This window comes from Actinia tenebrosa, unplaced genomic scaffold (assembly GCF_029948245.1).
Source record: "Actinia tenebrosa isolate PJP-AT-01 unplaced genomic scaffold, QUT_ActTen_1.0 PGA_scaffold5__44_contigs__length_20552954, whole genome shotgun sequence".
In the NCBI taxonomy this organism is placed as follows: Eukaryota; Metazoa; Cnidaria; class Anthozoa; order Actiniaria; family Actiniidae; genus Actinia; species Actinia tenebrosa.
In genome coordinates this window covers 1,110,899-1,129,625 of record NW_028292582.1, presented here as the reverse complement: position 1 = coordinate 1,129,625, position 18,727 = coordinate 1,110,899, and the positions used below count along the sequence as shown (strand labels likewise).

General features: G+C 37.3%; 1 protein-coding gene across 1 annotated transcript; it reads right to left on the bottom strand.

The window, feature by feature from the left end:
* Positions 1 to 4,721: 4,721 nt before the first annotated feature.
* On the bottom strand, positions 4,722 to 15,691 carry LOC148906259 (transmembrane protein 163a-like). The gene is made up of 2 exons (XM_031702204.2): positions 15,564 to 15,691; positions 4,722 to 5,756 (listed from the first exon to the last, which is right to left on the bottom strand). The coding sequence occupies exon 2, from the start codon at positions 5,626 to 5,628 to the stop codon at positions 4,780 to 4,782; it is 849 nt and encodes a 282-aa protein (XP_031558064.2). The 5' UTR covers positions 5,629 to 5,756; positions 15,564 to 15,691; the 3' UTR covers positions 4,722 to 4,779.
* Between the last annotated feature and the right edge of the window lie 3,036 nt (positions 15,692 to 18,727).

Sequence of the window (18,727 nt, the reverse complement as noted above, 5' to 3'; positions counted from 1 at the left end):
TCCACTTTTGCAACGCTAGTGCATAAACGTCTTTTATCCGATTGCAAATCTTTTTTGCACGTAAGTCACATAAAGATTGAAATAATATTTGATGCAATTTTTAGTGAAATTGGACGTCATAACACGTGATTATGATGAAATATTTGATTTCGTTTAGAAAATAATTTTAGCCTTGCAGAGCGTTCAACACTAAAATGCTTCGTACCACATAATTATATACTGGATGCCTCCATTTGTGGGGATTTTTGAAAAAATCTATCTAGCTAATAATGAGATATTTGAGATTGTTTAAATAGAGTGCATAATCTACTTCAAAACTAAACAATGGATTTCATACCATGCACGGTCTCATCTCGCTTGGCTGCTTTCCGATTTACCCCCGAAGTTTGGTAACAAACAGTTGTTTTTTTTATTCAAACGTGGGACGTTTGTCATGATGTACTTTGTCAGTGTGAGTGAATAGAATCGGAGAACATGCCTCGAATTAAAACTTCAAGAAAGAAGCGAGCAAGACTTTTGAGTTTAGATAAAGAACCATACTTCGAAAGTAAATCGCAAAGCAGCCAAGCGAGATGAGACCGTGCATGGTGCGAAAGAATTTGATGTTATGATCATTAGCAAACAATAGAATTCCCAGAGCATCAAATCGTTGGGAAACGATCAATGTTTTCTGTATTTCTCGTTCGCTTTAGATCGCTTTAAATGAGTTCAATAGTCTTGCAATTTTGTGTAATATTAGTTTAAGTTCAAATTTGCATCCTGACGTAATTTTGAGAGAAATGATCAGCGAATTTTAGAATAATGGAAGATCTAGTAAGATTGACTAGAAAACTGCGATGAAAAGTGCGCATCAAATGTTTACCCCGTCTTCTGCACTATACGTTTTCACAAAATCGCATAAGTCGATTACCTTCAAAATGTTCCTTTTAAAACTAGATACAGAGTAAAACTAAATGAGCAATGACTTTTGTGAATATATAGCTCTGAAATATTAATTTCGGCCGTATGAAATCCATTGTTTAGTTTTGAAGTAGATTATGCACTATATTTAAATGATCTCAAATATCTCATTATTAGCTAGATAGATTTTTTCAAAAATCCCTACAAATGGAGGCATCTAGTATATAATTATGTGGTAGGAAGCATTTTAGTGTTGAACGCTCTGTAAGGCTAAAATTATTTTCTAAACGAAATCAAATATTTCATCATAATCACGTGTTATGACGTCCGATCTCACTAAAATCTGCATCAAACATTAATTCAATCTTTATGTGACTTATGTGCAAAAAAGATTTGCAATAGGATAAAAGACGTTTATGCACTAGCGTTGCAAAAGTGGAAGGTAGCGGTCAAGCGTGAGGGGGTCGAGCCACCTTAAATAGTACGAAAATAAAGATGGCTCAAAACAAAACAACGCAAGGAATTGTGCAGAAAAAAATACGGGATTCCATAATTATCGATAACACGCTGTTACTTAAAATCAGATAAATAAAATAAAATGCATTTTAGTCTAATAATATAAAATACGTTTCCAAGTTGCAATATTATTTACAAAATAGTATAGAACAAAATAAATAACATCAATGTTTTTGTAAGACAACAGCGTGTTATCGAGCCTTAGTACGAGCCGAGCCTAGACGAGCCTACGAGCCGAGCCTATACGAGCTTATACGAGCCGAGTCTATACTAGCCGAGCCTTTACGAGCCGAGCCTATACGAGCCGAGCCGAAACGAGCCGAAACGAGCCTACGAGCCGAGCCGAGCCTACGAGACGAGCCTAGCCGAGCCGATATGGGGTTGATGAGAGGTCGGTGAGGGGTCGATGTTGGGTCGATGTGGGGTAGATGTGAGGTCGGTGAGGGGTCGATGTGGGGTCGATGAGAGGTCCATGTGGGGTCCATGTGGGGTCGATGAGAGGGCGATGTGAGGTCGATGAGAGGTCGATGTGGGGTCGATGTGGGGTGGATGTCAATCTATCTAGAATCTACACTAGAATCTACACTAGAATCTACACTAGAATCTATACTAGATCTACTATCCACACTAGAATCTACACTAGAATCTACACTATAATCTATGCTAGAATCTACAGTAGAACCTATACTAGATCTACTATCTACACTAGGATCTACACTATATATAGAGCTAGGCTATCAGCTATCAAGCTATCGTCTATTGGCATGTACCTAGCCTGAAAGTCCACACCTGGCTGAACTCATTAGTGAATAAGAAATTTGCACTAATTATTTTTTTAAATTGGATGGACGGTTTGTTTTGTAAAACTGAGAAAGAGTAGATCGTGGTCTTGATATCTAGTAGTTGATTCGCGTGATTGACTCGAAAATTATGCAGAACATAGTCCTCTATAGTTTCAAGTGACGGGTGTTTCTATTGAACAAATATATACTGACAATCAAAACATCATACATGGTTAAATAAAGAAAAGAGCTGCAACTAAATTTATTTTGTATTCACATGCATTGAGCGTTTTATGAATAAATTTTAATTTTTTTTAGAAAACGTGTTTGTCGTTGTTGCTTGGGCAAGTCATCTATTGTTTATTGTTTGTTTTTGAGGAGTCAACCATTTTGACAGGGAACATACAAACGGCCCCTGATTGGTTCATGCGTCTGATTATGTTATAATTCGGATTATTCTAAAAATAGATGTGACCAATCCAGGAGGATATTCAGAAGCGGCTCTGATTCCTTCTCAGGAACTATGACGTCATAATAGGGGTTGTTCTAAAAGTACATATAAGACCTATCCGAAGAGGAGGTATGACGTCACTATGAAGGATGGGACGATATTTCATGGGCATGACGTCATTTTGAGGGCTGATCCGCGATCCGCCCTGATCCGCCCGGCGTTGAACCCCCATTCTGTATACTACTCAAGTTTCGTCGAAATCTCTGCTTGTTCTCTGAAAAATCTTTAAAAATCGATTGTAGAAAAGACAAGGCTGTATCAAGGAAAGGAATCGAGGTTTTGAACGGTATAGATAAGTAAAAACTTAAGAATTATGGCAATTTTATCACGAAAAAGTGGCCGTCAGATTTCGCATAGATTTTCGTGTGCAAGCTTTACGACCGACAAACAACTGACTGCTGAGATAATGATGGCATTTTAAACGTTCCCTCACAGAACAGGAAAAAAACCAAAAGACAACTTATTCACATGTATTCAAGAGGAGTTTGAACGGTAAGAACAGGCGAAACAATAAAGAAAGTGCAAGTTAATGACAAGAATCTTATATCAAGCAAATTGTAAACATGGCACGGCTTTGAATCATCTGACAACAAAGTATTTGAAAATAAATTATTTCAGTTTATCAATCATTAATAAGTACAATGATCCCAAAAATTGATAAGGTAAAAAACAGAGAGAAAGAGAGTTTTGACATTAATGATAGAGACAAAAAGCTATAAAAATAGAGCAAATTTAAGCTTTACGTTAATACTTCGAGTCGAGTTCGCAAATATGAATGAAAACAGTGCTGCCGGTTGACCGACCCTCGCTTTGTACAGTATAGTTTTCAGTGTCATTTTTTGTTTTCAATACTACAATATTAGCTAGTAGGTATATGCTAAAACAATTAGACTACTCGTTCTCGTTTTCTATGAGTCAAAAAGTCGATTCGCTCATCGACTCTCTATTGACTTCAGCTTAGCCGAAGCTTTCATTATTTTCTCAACATCAATAAAATACCATTTAAAAGATGAAATTTTGGTTCGAATAATCATTAGAGATATTAAATGATAGACACATACATATGTTTTATAAGTATATTAAGTATATTTTTGAGGGATATATTTGAGCTATATGTTATTTTGGAGCAATACATGAGGGTTTTTGCCCCCCCCCCCCCCCCCCCCCCCCCCCCCCTCGTTTTCTCTTCTCTGCTCTCAAATCAACCCTAAATGATTCGAACTTGTTAAAGCTCTGGGTGCTCTTGGGTTATACATGGACTGTATAGCGGCCGCCAGTGGCCTGTGGTTGGCGACTGTCGATGTCGATCGACTACAATGAAGCTAGAAACCATGGCTATCTATCTCTTATCTTGGACCAAAATCGCGTTTTCTCAGTTTATTGTAAGTGTGTGCGCCTCGCCGGGACCTTATAATCCGTCTGCCTATCCCTCCTTATGCTTGTTTGCTTGTGTATTTATTTTTTTAAATTCAGTCATTATTTTTGATATAGCGAAAGAGAAAAAGGCTTGAAGAGTGATATTCAAGAGTAATATTCAAGAGTGATATGCACAGATTATCCACTTGATTTTTAACTCGCAGATTCGCGTAGAAACGAGTTATTTTGAGGGGCCGGCTGAATATGCAGATATATCTTAGCTTCTTGAAATGATTGCTAATGTTCAAGGGTGAAGTTTATTTACTTTGGGTTCAATTTCAAGTGAGCTTGGTAAGTGATTTTTCACCCCTCCCCCCCCCGTTTTTTCCTCTCTCCTCTCAAATCAACCCTAGCTAATTAAAACTAATGCAAACCATCCTATTTAAAAATAGGCTGGTTTGCATGCTTAAATAGCTATATAATCTTCTTCGCTGAATTGAATAGATTAAATCCGTTCGCCAATTAAAATCACTGCACGGGTATATTTCAGTGTAAAAGATTTCTGAATAAATAACATACAATTTATATCTGTTTTATGCGTATAAATAGAGAGTTGGGTAAAGCAATTAAAGAGCGAAATAAATGACACGCAATGGTAAAATGTGACTGTTTATTGAATCTAAATGCGCATTACGAATATATTCTTCTTGTCTATCACTGCTCGTTTAAAAGTTTTTCTTCTTGATTCTTTTCACCAAACAACTCCTTGTTGCATATGACAGTTAGCAAGAACAAATGCACACCATATCCTCCTGAAGTGAGCCCGAGAAATAATGCTATAGAGTGGTCAAGCCACCACAAGGTTTTAGCACTCCGGTATACAAACGTGGAAAGCAGAATCCCGAAAGACATTGCAGCAGCGAGAGCACTGTCAGCACCAGCAGCTCGCAGAGACTGGCTATCGAGTTTCTTAGCTAGACATGTTTGTCCATAGGATAACGTTAGAAAACCTACCAGGCTACACGTGAGAACAATGAGCATCTGATTTGTTTTAATGGGGTGGATATGATCTGTAAGGTGAACAATGCTATCAGCCACAGTTGCAACTCCAGTTGCTACAAAGCCAAAACCAATCCCAGTGGTAGCGATTCGTTCTCTCTTGCGACCACGTGTACCACCGTTGAGCAAATCCCTGAACCTCCAAGCTACAGCGAGTGATCTCACAGTCCCCAACAGAGCATCAAAGGCGCTAGCAAATACTGAAGAACTATCTGTTTGGTATGAGACGAGAAGAGAAGCCAGGCTGAACGATAAAGAAACGAACATCGAAAAGATGGATAACCAAAAAGCAAATTTGCTCCACTTTTCACGTTGTGTCTTCGGGAATTGATTCCAAACATCATCTTCTTTATCATTTGATTCGTCAAAATACGAAAGTAATTCCTTGTCCTGTTGTTCATCCTTAGTAGTTTTCTGAAAACATGATAGATTTAGAAACTTTTTAAAGCTGTTGTTGGATTCTTGAGCACCGTCATTTTGCTTCTCTTGAGGAAGATCCTTCATAAAGTTGATGTGAGAAATGCCTTTGATGTTGAGTTCCAAACTATTCCAATCTCACATTAACAGCAACCAAGTGATGGATGTGCTTAGAATAGTTCAGAGGAAGTTATCTCACCTCTGTTCTCTACGAACTGAAAGCAATAACACATTTGTTTTCAAACCTAAATCACTGAAACCATACTGAGCAATGGTCCGTGAAAATGTTGTTTTTTTATAGAATGTTTTTGATAAGAAACTAGACCGACTGTCGTCGACTGTAGTTTATTTGCATTGCCAGTCGAGAATACAATTCCATTTAACTTCGATTAAGGCCAATATGTCCAACATTATTTTTATATTATTCAAATATTATAACTCAAATATTAGTAAGAAAACGATTCCTAACGTTCTTTATATTAGATTTAAGTGTTCTTTGTATGTAGGTGTCATTAAATATTCGGAGTTGTTTTTTCATCTACATATATTTATTATTTTCCCAGGTTTTTTTTTTTTTTAATTTATTTTTAGATCCATCATCAGGGAATATGGTGTAACAATTGGGGAAAAAACGACGATATTGTTCTTTATATTAATTTTCTACTTGTGTTGCACATAACATAATGAATATTTACCTTTTGAAACACAAATGATAAAATTTTGGTTCAAAACCGTGGTGTTCCCCAGGATATTTTTTTCAGAACGATACGCTATATATGAATCCCACGTTCAAACTATGCATTTTCAATACTTAGTATAGCAAATTGCAAACAAAGGAAAATGAAAGAATCCTTAGTAAATTTCGAATGCCATTTATCATCTTAAAGAATATATCATTTTTATTGTTATATTTTTTCTAGTTTAACTGCAGGTTATGTTTTAATTTTATCCATAATTTTCTTTGATAAGTAAAGGTTCTTGGGAAGTACTCGTTGCCTAGATACATTATCAGTGAGCGTGATCTGAAGTTAGTCAATGATCTTTAGGGTTGACTATGACCTTGATGAAGCTCTATGTCTTCATCTAAACTTGGATGCATACTTCATCCCTGATGAAGTCATCCTCATAGTGTTCGAGTGGTCTTTATATAAAGATCACATGTGTCTTTATATGAAGACACATGTGTCTTTATATAAAATCACTTGAATACTAATGAAGAGGACTTTATCGGGTATAAAGGTTCATGCACGTGACGTGTATGGTGGCTCCAATTGAACCATAAGCTTATGAATTATTAATGAGTGTTTTAACGATATATAACATATTCTTAACTAGCTTAGTGTTAATTTGCATGGTTATTGACTGTCCGAAGCAAGGTGCCCAACCAGACACGTGCAGTTATGCATTTATAAACAGCTGCAAATCTAAATATCTCAACAGATCGATATACCGAATGAAACTGGTTTTTTTTTTTTTTTTTTTTTTTTTTTGAACTGACTTCCCAGCACTATCGTAGACACTTACATATGCGAAACTAACTACTTCTTACCCTACTACAGAGGTTTGAAAAAATTTCTCGTGAACAATTAACCTGCGAAATGGCCCTCCGACCTCCTCCCCACACCCCTCCCCCACACTATCCGTAAATCCCCGCGCAAGAGAGCCACTACGTAGGCTAGTGAGCGGCCGTCTAAACAACCGAAATTAGTCAAAACAAAATGGACAATTACAGAAGAATTCGAAAGGCAACATAATAGCATAGGCATTAGCAAAATGAGTCGAGCGCCGTATATTTTTTGACAGCTTATTTCTTTATTTTTTATATAAGTCAATATATATACAGGCACATCTTATTTAGCATGGGCGTATCCAGGGGGGTGCACGTGGGTGCACGTGACCCCCTCTTTCAAAGTCAAAATAAACCTAACCGGCCGTTGATGCAGCGTGTGAAGATTTGTTTAGACTTAACTTAAGCCGTTAAGAAAATCAGTTTTCTCGCTTCTCGGAGCCGTCTATCGACCATGATTTTTTTTGGTCAAAACAATAGATTGCTATGACGTCATATTGACGTCATATGACGTCATATTGACGTCATATGACGTCATAGTGACAATTTGGTATGTAAGGTCTCCCCCAATTAGAAAATCCTGGACACGCCCATGTTTAGTAACGCTAGTTTTAAAAAAATAAAAATAATAAGCTTTATTTATCAACCTTCAATAAAATATTAGTTGGATTTACATGGTTAAACTTATTGATATATACAATAATAATATCTAAAAATTATGTACTTATGAGCCTGGTGGCCCTAGGTATTGGCTTTTCGAAGGTTCTACCTCGGCAATCGGTCAATGTCGAGATGCGTGTGTTTTTTCAAAGTTTTACTCAAACGTAGTTCGAGGGTCAATTACATGTTTCTATCCATTTTGCTAGTTTACACGAATACACGATTCGCTGTGGATGAAAAATTATAGTCATAAAAATGTAAATCTAACTTCTACCAAACTCAAAACATGACTTACACATTTTTTGACTATCCCGAGGGATTCTGATACAGCCTCGATCTCCTTCCTTTAATAACAGTCAACTCCTACTCTCTCTACTCCTCACTTCGACTTCCCCCCGGGCCCTGCTGTGCAGACGTTTTTAGTGTCGGCTCGTTGCTTTCCCTCCCCACAAACGTCTGCTCAAACTAGCCACACATTCCTTTCCCTTAGATTGACCAATCAGAGCGCGCCTCCCGAAATGCTGGAAGCTGACCTTCACCTTGGCTCACTTTGATGTTGATGAAGCCTTTAGAAATGTCTGCGAAATTTAGATAAGTGATCCTAATTCGTATCAGAAAGAATCCTTAGTAAAGTGCTTCGTCTCTGAAAAACGAGACGTTTTCGTAAATCTTCTAACAGGAGCTGGAAAATCGATGATTTACTTATACTGTTTGAATCATAAGGACTGAGTTCGATTTCCAGTACTTTTTCGATAAGTTCTTTGATGTCGACGGTAGATTTGTCATATATTCTTATCTTTTCATTCACGACTCCCTCACACGCTCACACGAACATAAAAAGCGTTTAGATTCAGCTCCTACAACTTTCTTATGAGTCCTATCCATATAGATTTGGAAATTATTAATATTTTATACGAGGATTTACGAACTTTGGACGATACGTTTTCACAGGAATTTGAATGTTGGCAGTTGTTTACGATATTGTTGGCGTTGCTGATTGGTCCGATTAAACAAAGGGAAAGGAATGTGTGGTTAGTTTGAGCAGACGTTTGTGGGGAGGGAAAGGAACGAGCCGACACTAAAAACGTCTGCACAGCAGGCTATACCAAACAGCACTTCCACGGAAAGCCTGTGGCAAAATATTATACGTCGCAACACTAGGTATATGAACGAGTTCATATGTCTATTTGTCCTTGATGTTGGAATCCCAATTGCAGACTGAACATTAGATCTGCGGTTATGTGGTTTATTTACATTTGTGTTTATTTACATTTTTGATTGGCGGTATTTATTGTTCTTTTGATCTCACGTTTTGTACTGTCTTCACGCCGTTCTTTCAATGCTGGCAGGTACTTCTCTCAAGACCTATTATATCTAGACATCTGTTTTGAAACTTTTGTAGTTCATCAGATAGATATTTTGGAATTCCTCCCCAGACAGGCGATGCATACTCCAAAAGTGGACGTATTTTAGCGCAGTAGATTGTAAGGCCAACTCCTGTTGGCATTCCTGCTTTCCTTACTCCCCGTAAATAATACAGCCTTTTGTTTGCATTTTTGATAGTTTCCTCAATGTAATAGTTCCGGCATAAGTTGTTCTGATGCCAAACTCCAAGGAGCTTAAACTTTTCTACTCTCTCCAAACATAAGTCGTTGATACTTAGTTGCACAGGTTCGATGGACGCTTTTTTGAAACGAATTCCACATGTCTTTTGTTTTCTTTGAATTCAACAACATGTTATTTTCCGTGGACCAGTTTTATAGATCATCAAGTACTCTCTGAAGGTCGGATGGACTACCTTTAGGAATACACTGAAACACGGTGCAGTCATCGACATATTTACACATTGTTGCTTGGTCACGAAGTTCCTCAGGTATAGCATCATCAAAGTCGTCGATAAAGATGTTAAATAGCAGCGGTGATATCACCGAACCCTGTGGGACTGCTGCCGGGCATGACTTAGTCGGAAGTCAATGCACCTGGGATTTTCACTTGTTGAGATCTATTTTCAAGATAGCTCTGAATGAATAGCCATAGGTGCTTGTTGATGTTCCGTACCTTTAGCTTAGATAACAGGATGGAGTGGTCATCCATGTCAAATGCCTTGCTGAAGTCGATAAATAAGCAGTGGACTGCTTACTAAATAACAGTGATCTTTGGTACTGGACTCACTAGAGCATGTTTGTGTCGGTCAGGGTATTTACATTAAGTGATGCTTGCACAGATGATGTCATGGGTAACAACTGCTAGTTCTTCAGCAACGTTCTTTAAGGTCCAAGCAATGATATTGTCGGCACCGGTTGCTTTCCTGGAAGTAAGAAATTTTAAGACCATCTTAACCTGTCCAATGGCTGGTACCATAGGAGCAACCTTGGGTAAGCCTTCAGAATCAACAGAAGAAATCAAAGGGGTGTAATCGTTCCAAGGTTAATTTTGTGAAGACATCTTGGAGTTTTTCTGCAAAGGTGTTTAGCTTTTCAGCTGATAAGGATTGACACTTGATTCACTTGCTCCACAAAGACTATAAATAGACTTTAGAAAGGCTAAGAAAGACCATCTTGCAGGGTTTCTTCTTGTACGTGTTGTAGTCGTATTTGATTGGTAGTAATTTGACTTTGCTTTAGATATTAAAAGTGCAGCCTTTTCTTTAAGTTGTTCGTATTTGGTCGTGTCTCCCTTGCTATAGGCACGTTGTCTTTGTGCTATTACGTCTTTAATATGCGGAGTTAGCCAGGGCTTGTCGATTGGATGCATTCGTATTGTTTTAGTTGGAATTGTTTGGTCAACAATAGCTGTTAATTCTTGCGTCAACTTTTCCATCTTTTGATCTACGCCTTGTGCATTTAACACCTCATCCCAGTTATGGTTATTGAGGCGGATCGTTAAAGCAGCGATGTTGTTTGGACTTACTTTGCGCAAAATGGGCTTCACCTTAATTTGTATCTTAGGTGTTGCAAAAAGACATTGATGATCTGATTTTCCAAGGGATGGTAGATGGAATGCAAGATTGTAGAGACCAGTCATGTTTGAACTAATCTGATCGAGGATGTTTTTATCACGAGTCGGTCCAAGGACTAGTTTACTTAGACTGAAATTTCTGCATACATTTTTTAGATATAGTTGATTGAAGCCTCCGACTAGTAGGATGCCTGCTGATGGATTTTCTCTGAGGAGATTGTCCAAACAATATAATCCTGATATAACATGACAGTAAATTTACATCAACATAAATATAATAGACATAACATGGACTTGACACATAGATGAAGAATGATAAATTCATTCCCTTTTGCAAACCATAATTTCTAACGACAGAAAGACAGACAGACTTTTTTATTCGGTATCAAGTATTAAAATAAACATAGACATTTTACCTGAATAAATGTATGAAGGCTCTAATTGTTGATTTATAGTAGTTTTTCTTATGTTATAATAAATTCGCCTATTTAACCTATCTAGTATAGTTACTATTTAGTGCCTAGTTTGGGTAAGAAGACCACATACTATATTAATTCTGTATTGAAGTGATCTTTTTTATAAAGCAGTTACGTATTTTGCCACTGCTACTGCTATCATTTTGGGTGGACTCATAAATAGCAGAAACAACTCGTTCTAATTTAACAAAAGAGAATCATTGTTTATATTTTTTATGTCCTTGAAGAGTTCTTCCCTTAGATTGGAGTGTACAGTGAAGAAGAAAGTGCCTCCCATTCTTCTTGGAAGCACCTCCTTTCTTCTGGTTTTTTGTATTCCCTTGAATGTCTTCCCTTTTCGATTTCAAGGTCGTGATTACTAATTCTCAAGTTGGCTAATGATTTTCTGATGATGTTCAAAATTTTTAACTTCGATTAAATAATTTTCAAACGAGTAATCTGTTTTTACCAGACGATATGTCCTTCATTTATTTTTTGGCCTGAGGGGCCTCTTCTAGTTTTTTTATCGTGAAGAGTTCCCCTCGCCAGACTTGAATTTCTATATCCGTAAATCTAGTTTTAATTTTCTTTGATGGATTATGACTTGAACGATAATTGCATCTTATATCAAGCCAGATATTCCCAAAGCCGCTTCGGTCTAATAGATATTTTACTTTATTACACCAGTTATTGTTGTTTATTGCTAATGACTCTCTATTTACAATTGCTGAAAGTAATTTTTGGCGGTTCTCGAGTTTTGTTATGTTTAACCAAAACTTAACTGATCTTAATTTTGCATCTAGATTTATGGGAAGTTGACCTAATTCGGCTAGACACGCCGAATTGGTAGCCTTTCTAAGGTCTGCATTGCTATAAAAGCAATGCCCCCCCATCCTCCCACTATTCCAATTCATACTCCTATACCAAAATAACGTCTCAGTTAACAGCTCACATTTCGCACATGCACAGACAAAATCTCTATATGCTATTCTATTCTATTCTAACAATGGGAAATCCGCTTTTAGGAAGTGCCTAAATTTACATATTAAGCTTTGCAAAACGCCTTAGGTGATGTAGTTACGATGCATGTATTTCACTAGAGCGAATGCATTTAGCTAGTCTTAAAGTGAACGTGCATTTTATAATATGTTTTGAATTATAATAATAAAGGTCGGAGAAGGGTTAATTGTCAAATGGCTATAACTCACTCAATTCTGATCCAAATAGCCTCAAACCTTGAAAGACCGTTGAAGAAGTGAATAAGGAAATAAAAATATAGACGATTTTAGGAAGAATTTTATCATATCTGCATTTATTATACGACTATTACGTAATTTTACCTTATAAGGTCAAGAGAACTCGCAAAATATGGCACCGTATTATGCTAGTGCTGTCCCGGTTTAACCGGTTTAACCGGGACAGGACTAGCATAATACGCTCGCAACTTTTCGCAACTTTTTTCATCATGTTTCGAGGTGAAAGTGACCCAAATTTTGACCTAAATCTTCACTATGACACGAACACTGACCTAGATTTCCTAGACATCAATTTTGAAATAGATGACGATGTTCTTTTAAAAGTTTTTGAAAACCCGCAGGATACGACAGTCGAAGTACAGAAGGACAACGAGCTCGAGACCACTAATTTCGCCGATGAAGATGAAGTATCAACATTCATAAGAGAAAACAGGAACAAAAACACTGCAAAAAAGACACATAACGATTTACAAGTCTTCTACAGGTGGGCAAAAACGATTAAAGAAACAAGAAAAATTGAAGAGATACCGCCTAATGAGCTGGACAAACTACTAGCCTGTTTTGTGGTAAAAGTACGCAAGCAAAATGGCGATGAATTTGAACCAGATACTCTTACCTCCTATTTCCGTAGTATCGACCGCTTCCTTAGAGAACAAGGCAAACAATACTCCATTTTGCTGGATAGAGAATTCAACCGTTCTCGGAAAGCCTTGGCTTGCAAAAGAAAGGAGCTCCGTAGGCGTGGGAAAGGCCAGAAGCCAAACAAGGCACAGGGGCTGAGTACAGACCATATTCAGATATTATGGCAAAAACAACAGCTTGGCAACAATTATCCTCAAGTCCTTCTGCGTACAGTTTGGTTTCACAACACTGTTTACTTGGGTTGGAGAGCACAAGATGAGCACCATCGTGTAAGATACGGCGACTTTGAAGTCAAAACAGATGGAGAAAGAGAGTACGTGGAATGGATTAAGGAACGCGGAAGCAAAACTAGAACAGGCGAAAATGAGTTCGTCCCGGATCGTCCGTTCAATCCTAAGATGTTTGCAACTGGTGGACGTCGTTGTCCAGTGAAATTATTCAAGGAGTACATTTCTCATGTAACACCAGAAATGAAAAAATCAGAATCTCCTTTCTACTTGGCAGCCATTCAAAAACCATCATCAGAGATATGGTACAAGAGACAACCACTTGGAAAGCACTCGCTGGCACAGTTCATGAAAGAGATGTGCAAAGCCGCCGGTATTGAAGGCCGTTTTACCAACCACTCGGCACGAAGAACCATGATTTCAACGCTACGAAAAGAAAACGTAGAGCCTCTGAATATAATCGCCCTGGCTGGCCAGAGAAACCTAAAGTCTTTGGATAGTTATTCAGAAGCGTCAACAGAGCAACAGCACGTTATGTCTTCCAAATTAAGTGAGCACATCGAAGGAAGAAAACTAACGAAAGATTCGGCCTTGAGTCCTAAAGTACCGCTTCAACTTTCCAGTACTCTGACATCCAATCCATTTGAGCATGCAGAACAGCCAGAATCCAATCAAAGCATGTTTTATGGAGCTGTTTTCAATAACTGTTCTATCAACTTTGGTAGAGATCATCATGCTTTGGCGGTTGAACCATCCCCCAGTTTTAAGAAGAAATTCAAGAGAATTGATCCATTAAACAGCGACGATGAGCTATGAGAACTAGTGAACTCACTAAGCTTTTTGTTTTTTGCTGGAATTCGTCTTCATGATTCTAACTTTTCAAAACTTTTGATTGTTAATCGATGCGAAGTGTGATTTTACGAAGATCATATCTAGTTTGACGAGTTTCATGTCAGTTGTCATGTAATTTGCCTATTGACCAATAAGATTAAAGGCACTTAATGGGTTTCCTTGTGTTTACGTTTTTTCTGAGATAGCGTGCGGACCTTGAAAACTCAAAAAATACTGATGAACTCGCTCAAAAAGGGACAAATACATATTAATTTTCAATGTCGTATAATAAATAACTTATTTGGGTTTTTCCCGTAATACGGGCTGATATTTTACTCATTACTCGTATTTTTCCTCGTCCCTACGGGACTCGGAAAAGTACATTCGCAACTCGTAAAATATCAGCCCGTATTACGGAAAAAAACCCAAATAAGATATAAGTATTATCGTATCAATTTTATTGATTTATTGCTCGGGCTAAAGGGGAAGCCCGAGATATAATTTAGGTTTTCTCGTCGGATCGTCCTCAAAACGCAGTTTTTGACAGGCTGGGACTTTCTGCAGCTACTGCGATTAGGATTGGTGGAATTGAACCAAAGGAAACCCAAACGAAAAACGTAATCAAACCAAACTTCCAAACGTTGTAATCCATTCACAGACTCACTTTCATAAATAAAACATGTTTCAAAGTGTGTATTAACTATCACAACATCCTTTTTTGAAAACTAATTTAAACCTGCAGATCATTAATTAAAAACAATTTCTTCTTCTTAAGCGTGCGATTGGGCTACCGGTGTCTCGAGCACGAGGAGCACGAAAGATGTCGAGCGTTTTCGGAACGGGTTGCTCCGCGAATCTCGTAGCATTGATAGCTTGTATAGTTATGATTTTATGAGTACAATTCTACCGAGGAATCTAAAACAATTGACATGGAAACCGACTATTCAACTGCTGATATGGAGACATTAGATGCCCCTGAAATCAAGGTTAACATCGACAATCTACTAGAGTGATCGACTTCATATGAACAACAAAGATCAAATAAGAAGAAAGAAGCCGCCGTATTGGAATTTAACGGGGACACACGAGGACCAAACCAGTTAAATTGTTATTGCATATTATTTGCTTTAGTAAATATCTTAATTCTTTTATTTGTTTTCGTTTTGTTCAGTACTTATAAAGAAGCATTTAGTAAGCATTTTTTAAGGGTTAAAACTCGATAACAGATATTCAAGCAGTATTATCAGCTGAATTGCTACTTTGGTTTAGAGATCGTTTTATGAGATGCGAACTCACGCTGAAGTACATGGTTCTCATAGTGTACCAGAACAAAGTCAGACTCTAAAGAGAGACTCTAATTTCAGAAAAAAGTCTTTATCACTTTTTTACTTTTCATAAAGATATTGTCTCTCTCACTGGATCTTACCGTTCTTATGCTCGTGGTTTCTGAGTTGAGCCATGAGACAGCAATGTGAATAATAGCAGCACTAATAGCGATGATACCTAATATCTGAAAGAGAAAAATATAGTAAAACTCATCAAATTCAAAGTGATCCAGATATCTATATATTTTGACTCCTAGCTTTTCCCTATTTTAAAATGGTTGACCAATAAGCGTGAACTGGCTTATCTTTCTTCTTTTATTTACTCAGGGTAAATTAGTACTCTTGAAATGACAAAGTTTAGTCTACCTTGTCAGTATATGGTTGCCAAATCGTGCAAAATTCAAGACCTCAAAAGGGGATCGAAACCAAGAACAATAATTGAATTAAATCTTAAATCTACTGTGTATAGCCTTGAGGTTTAATAGCATTTTTTAACGGTTACTAAAAATATCTATTGCAAAGCCTTGTGGGATCGAAGTGCGGACAACAAAACACCATAACATTGTTGCAGCAAATTAGCATGTGAACTTATCTTGGCTTAGCTTGTCCGCATTTTAATCAAATGATGCACAATTGTGATGTCATCAGTGGAAAGCACTATTATACTACAGCCAAGTTTCATTTCATAATGTATACTGATTAGCAATTTTACTTAATGCCCCCCACACACCCCTTCCTTTTATATATATATATATAGATAGATATATATATATACCCGATAATACGACGGACGGATGCATGAGGTCGACTGAGATTACTCTCGGCTAAATTTTGATCATGCTCTAATCTATAGCTATGGCCAGCAGGAAGTTTTATCTTTGGACTAACAAATATGAAGCAGGTCTATTAGAAAGCTATGACGATTTCCTGAAGCTTGATCGGCCTGGCAAACACTGCTTGAAAAAGTTCAATGACGAAGATGAAGCTAAAGAAGCTTTAGAGAAGCAATTGCAAGAACTGGCTGCGAAGAACCAGGAAAATAGAAGTTCGCAAATAATACAAGAAGAGCATGATAATGTTCAAGAATCGCAAAACCCCGTAGACGATTTGACGATGACAGAAATTGCAGGGGAGAAGGAAGAAATTGTCAACGGCCATGATGACCGTTATGAAAAGCTCGAAGCAGAGATGAATGCTCAAAAGGAGATCAATGGGAAGTTCGAAAAAGAAATAACAAAAAACACCATAGAGGTGAGTGAACTTTCCTTAGAGCTAAAAGATTTAGAGCAAAAAGCAAAGTCTTGGATTGGAGAAATTAAGATATTTTTGAATAATCTCGTAGAAGATTTTAAAACCGAATACGACAACAAAATCAAATCCCTAGAGAACCAATTAAGCGACTTCAACAAAAGAATGACCAAGTACGCCAAAAAACTGAATAAGAAGTTAGAAGAGGCCGACAGATCCTTATTGGAACTATCAGAGAAATTAAACTCGACTAGAGAACAAGATGATGATGATAGTGACGACGACGATAATGATGAATCAACAGATAAGTCGCAAATAATTTATTATCAAGTAGAGACTGAAAACAGATTTGACGCACTTCAAGAGAATGACAGTAATGATGTTCCACCTTCAAACACATCAATAAAGTCGAACGGTGCAGAACAAAACAATAGCAATGAAGTAAACAATGAAAGCCATAAGCATACTGATGAAGAACAAAGTAAACAAGATTCGCATCCACAACAAGATGAAAAAGGACCGATCCTTATCCTAAGTGATTCCATGCTTAGAGGAGTAAGGCAAGACAAGTTTGCGCCAAATAGATATGTTAATAAGCAGTACATCGCAGGCGGTACAAGAGAGCTTCTGAGACATTTGAACAACATAGAAGATAACACCAACTACGAGTTCATAATCATCCATACAGGAACAAATGACATTGGGAAACTGTACAATGAAAATGTAGTAGAAAATCTAAGTACGCCATATCACAAGTACAAAGTTTATGGCCTTCAAGTAAAATTGGGCTCTCAAGTATCATATATACCCCACGGGATGAACAGAAAAACATTGAGATCTTTAACATAAATACAGAGCTATATATCCGATGCAGCTATTCAGATGATGTGATATATATTGACAACACTAGAGTCGCTTGCAATCGAGATGGGACACTGAATGCAGAAGTCTTCTATGACCATATACATCTTAACAACCAGACTGGAGTTAGAAAGCTTGTCAGCAACTTAAAATTTAATTTGGGGCTCAAGAAAAGAAACATTTCATATAGCCGCAGACGCAGGCAAGAGCAACAAAGCACTAGAGTTCACCTTCAAGATTCACAGCCTGAGGTATCGTCACCATGGGACATCACGAAACCTATAGATTTAATCCAGAAGCCAACCTCTGAAAAGAATGATGAATTGATAAAGAACTTTCTGCAGGTCATAGCACAGTTGGTGCAGGGTCAGGTTTAGTAAATTATTTGCTTATTGATATATATATACTTTTTTTTTTCTATAGAATTTAAAACGTAGAATTTTTGCTTAAATTTGTTTCAAATGCCGGGGGCCTTAAGATTAGGACTCTGGAATTTGCATGGGCATTACAGCAAAAATCTTGGAAACAAATTGAAGCTAAAAGAGGTTAACAATATAATTAATAGTCATGATATTTTTGGCATTGTAGAAACACACGCCAGCCTTGATTCTGACTTGAAATTAGAAGACTATAAATACTATACAAAATGTCGTGACAAAACAGGAAACCGCCATGCTGGAGGAATAGCACTATATATAAACAATAGAATCAGCAAGGGCGTTTCCTATATACCGACGTCTAACCAAAATGTTATTTGGTGTAGAATAAGTAAAGACTTTTTCCATCTAACAAATGACATATACGTAGGCACAATTTACCTAAGCCCAAATAATTATGCAAAAGAGAATGATGAAGATATATTGCAGGATATAGAACTAAATATAATTAATTTTTCAACTAAAGGTGAAGTCATTCTACAAGGCGACTTTAATGCACGAACTGGGGAAATCCAGGAATACATAAATGATGATGACAGTAAGTACCTTAATTTACCTGATGATTATCTCATTGACAATCAAATGAAAAGGTACTCTAAAGACAAAGAGAACGTCGATAAAAGGGGTAAATGTCTAATAGATATTTGCACGGCTTGCAATTTACGAATCTTTAATGGAAGGGTTGTTGGTGACTTGACGGGCAAAAAGACTTGTTTTTG

Bases quoted from the DNA above. Each gene is read 5' to 3' on its own strand.
- LOC148906259 (XM_031702204.2), bottom strand. From the start codon at position 5,628: ATGAAGGATCTTCCTCAAGAGAAGCAAAATGACGGTGCTCAAGAATCC.